At 33.8% G+C, this 2,568-nt stretch overlaps 1 protein-coding gene across 1 annotated transcript; it reads left to right on the top strand.

Moving 5' to 3' along the window:
* Positions 1-1,080: 1,080 nt before the first annotated feature.
* LOC116131649 (protein FAR-RED IMPAIRED RESPONSE 1-like) lies at positions 1,081-1,689 on the top strand. Its single transcript, XM_031417313.1, has one exon. The coding sequence runs from the start codon at positions 1,081-1,083 to the stop codon at positions 1,687-1,689; it is 609 nt and encodes a 202-aa protein (XP_031273173.1).
* Positions 1,690-2,568: the final 879 nt, after the last annotated feature.

Below are 2,568 nucleotides of genomic sequence, written 5' to 3' on the forward strand. Positions count from 1 at the left end.
TGAAACCTACATCCTCGGACGCTGCAAAGAAAACTCCACTATCTCCAAACATTACAAACTTTTGGGCAATACAACAAATACCCAAAACAAAGGGGAGATACAACAAAGCTTACAAACTAAAGGGTCCTTAAAGAAAGAACCCTAAACAAGAAGTATAATAGAATTACAACTTGGGATACAAATAACATTGATTTAGGTCCTTATATATAGGCCCCAAAAGTTTCCCACTTTTCATTCCTTTTCAATGGGGGACAAACTAACTCATTTGGGCCTATTACATATAAGTCCCTAAACCTTTCTCCATTGTCACTTCTACCCCATGTGATTTGCTAAAAGCCATTTTTCAACATGTTTGATTGTTGCAGGATATTTGAGTAATTGTTTAATTTGTGTGTGGTTACTTGCACATTGCATTTGTAGTCTTTGATTATAAGAAAAGATATATAACACAAGTTGAGATTCTGGGTTAGTTTTATATTGTTGAAATACTTAATATAATAATATGAATATATGTATGGTCTGAATATGTTTCTTCTTCAACTGATATTTGACTTCAAGAAAAAAATCAAGTAGCTCTCCTTAAACTTGCGTGAACAAACCTTTGATGCAGATAAAGTATTATATTAAAGAGATTACTCACATGTTTGACCTGCCCTCTGTCCTAAAAATGGGATAACCTTTAGGTTGTACTATCCAAGTTGAGTTATCTTTATTCTTCTTTATTTTCTTCGGCAGATCATCACATCCAAAAAACAAAAAGCCCTTTTGAACTTGGTGTTGGTGTTGCTTCATAGTATCAAAGATGGAAGAGTGCAGTCTTAAAAAATGGGAGAACTCTTCTCCAAATAAATGTCGTGGAGGTAATTTTTTTTGTTTGTTGTCTCTTTTTTTTTTTTTTTTTTTGGTATTATTAAATTCTAATTCTGGCTATTATATTATCAATCAATAATACCTTTGGATAATTATTTTGAAGAAGTAGAAAATACAAGCACTGCAAAAGAGGAATGGGAACCAACCACTGGAATGTTTTTTTATTCATTTGACATTCTTGCACAACACTACAGAAGCTATGCAAATAAAATGGGTTTTGAAGCTATTATAAGATCATCAAAGAAAGGAGATGATGGTGAGGTGAAAAATGCGTCATTGGCTTGTTGTTGTAGTGGGAAGTCCAGTAATTTGTCCAGAAATGCCTTTAAAAAGCATGTAGTGACAAAAACTAATTGTAAGGCTCCGGTTAATGCATCTGTACATTTTGATGGAAAATGGAAAATATGTTCAGTTGTCTTTGATCATAACCATGAACTTAGTAGTTCTGGCAAAACAAGATATTTCAAAAGCAATCGAATAATACAACCGTCTGTGAAAAGGAAGCTGGAAGTGAATGGTAGGGCTGGGATTAGACCAAATAAAAATTTCAATTCCTTGTACATTGAAGCAAGGGGTGTTGAGAATTTTTCTTTCCTACAGAAAGATTGTAAAAATTACACTGAAAAGTTTAGGAGGCTACAACTTGGTGGTGGAGATGCTTCTGCACTCCAAAAATATTTTCTGAAAATGCAAAATGAGAATTCAAATTTCTTCCACATAATGGATTTAGATGAAGAGGGTTCATTAAAGAATGTTTTATGGGTGGATGCAAGAAATAGGGCCATATTTAAAGAATTCGGTGATGTTGTGACATTCTAGACAACATACTTGACTAACAAGTATGATATGCCGCTTGGTGCTTTTGTTGGTGTTAATCATGATGGGCATTTGACACTGTTTGGTTAAGGCGGTGGAGAAAAAATATAAATAGATGTCATACGAAGGTTAAGATTAGTTATGATAGTTGGAGCACTAATGTTGAAGGACAACGATTTGATAAGTTGTCTAATTTATTTATCACTATAGCAGATTTGACATCAAACAATGAGGATGATTGTAATATGGTGATAAAAATGATCAATGACATGAAGAACAAGTTGATGTCGAATGAAAGTGTTAGCGAGATTGATAAAAGGCTAAACATGTCAGCTAATAGTAGAATGAATTGTGAAGGTGTTGATGGTACTTCCAAAGAGGGGAGTAGTAATATTCTTACTTCACGGGCTATTCATAGCAAAGGTCATCCTCCATTCAGAAGAAAGCAATCAAAGTTTGAACAACTTGTGCATAAAGTAAAAGAGAGGAAATTGCAAAAGCAAGCAATTGCTATGAATTTGAATCCTCGTCACAGAATTGAATTTAATCAAGCAACTCAGGTAATTTATTTATGTTTCTTTGTTTAAGTTGATGTTTACATGTGAATTCTACTAATACGCTTGAGTTGTTGTTGTATCTTGCATAGGGATCAAAGGAACTTCAGTGGCAGGAAGTTGGATGCTCATGTTCATTAACTGAAGGGCAGCAACCCTAGGTGCTTACGATTCTTTTATTTTTTTTTTTCACTTTAGGTCCTATTTGTTTCCCATGAAACTCATTTCCAATATAAAAATCATGTGTCAAAATAATTGTGTGTGTATGTTATTTCTTGGGTGTGGTTTCATTTTTGGTGGCCCTTTTTTTCTCCCTTATTGTGTGTGT

The sequence above is a fragment of the Pistacia vera genome, unplaced genomic scaffold, assembly GCF_008641045.1.
Source record: "Pistacia vera cultivar Batoury unplaced genomic scaffold, PisVer_v2 Contig236, whole genome shotgun sequence".
NCBI classification, from domain to species: Eukaryota; Viridiplantae; Streptophyta; class Magnoliopsida; order Sapindales; family Anacardiaceae; genus Pistacia; species Pistacia vera.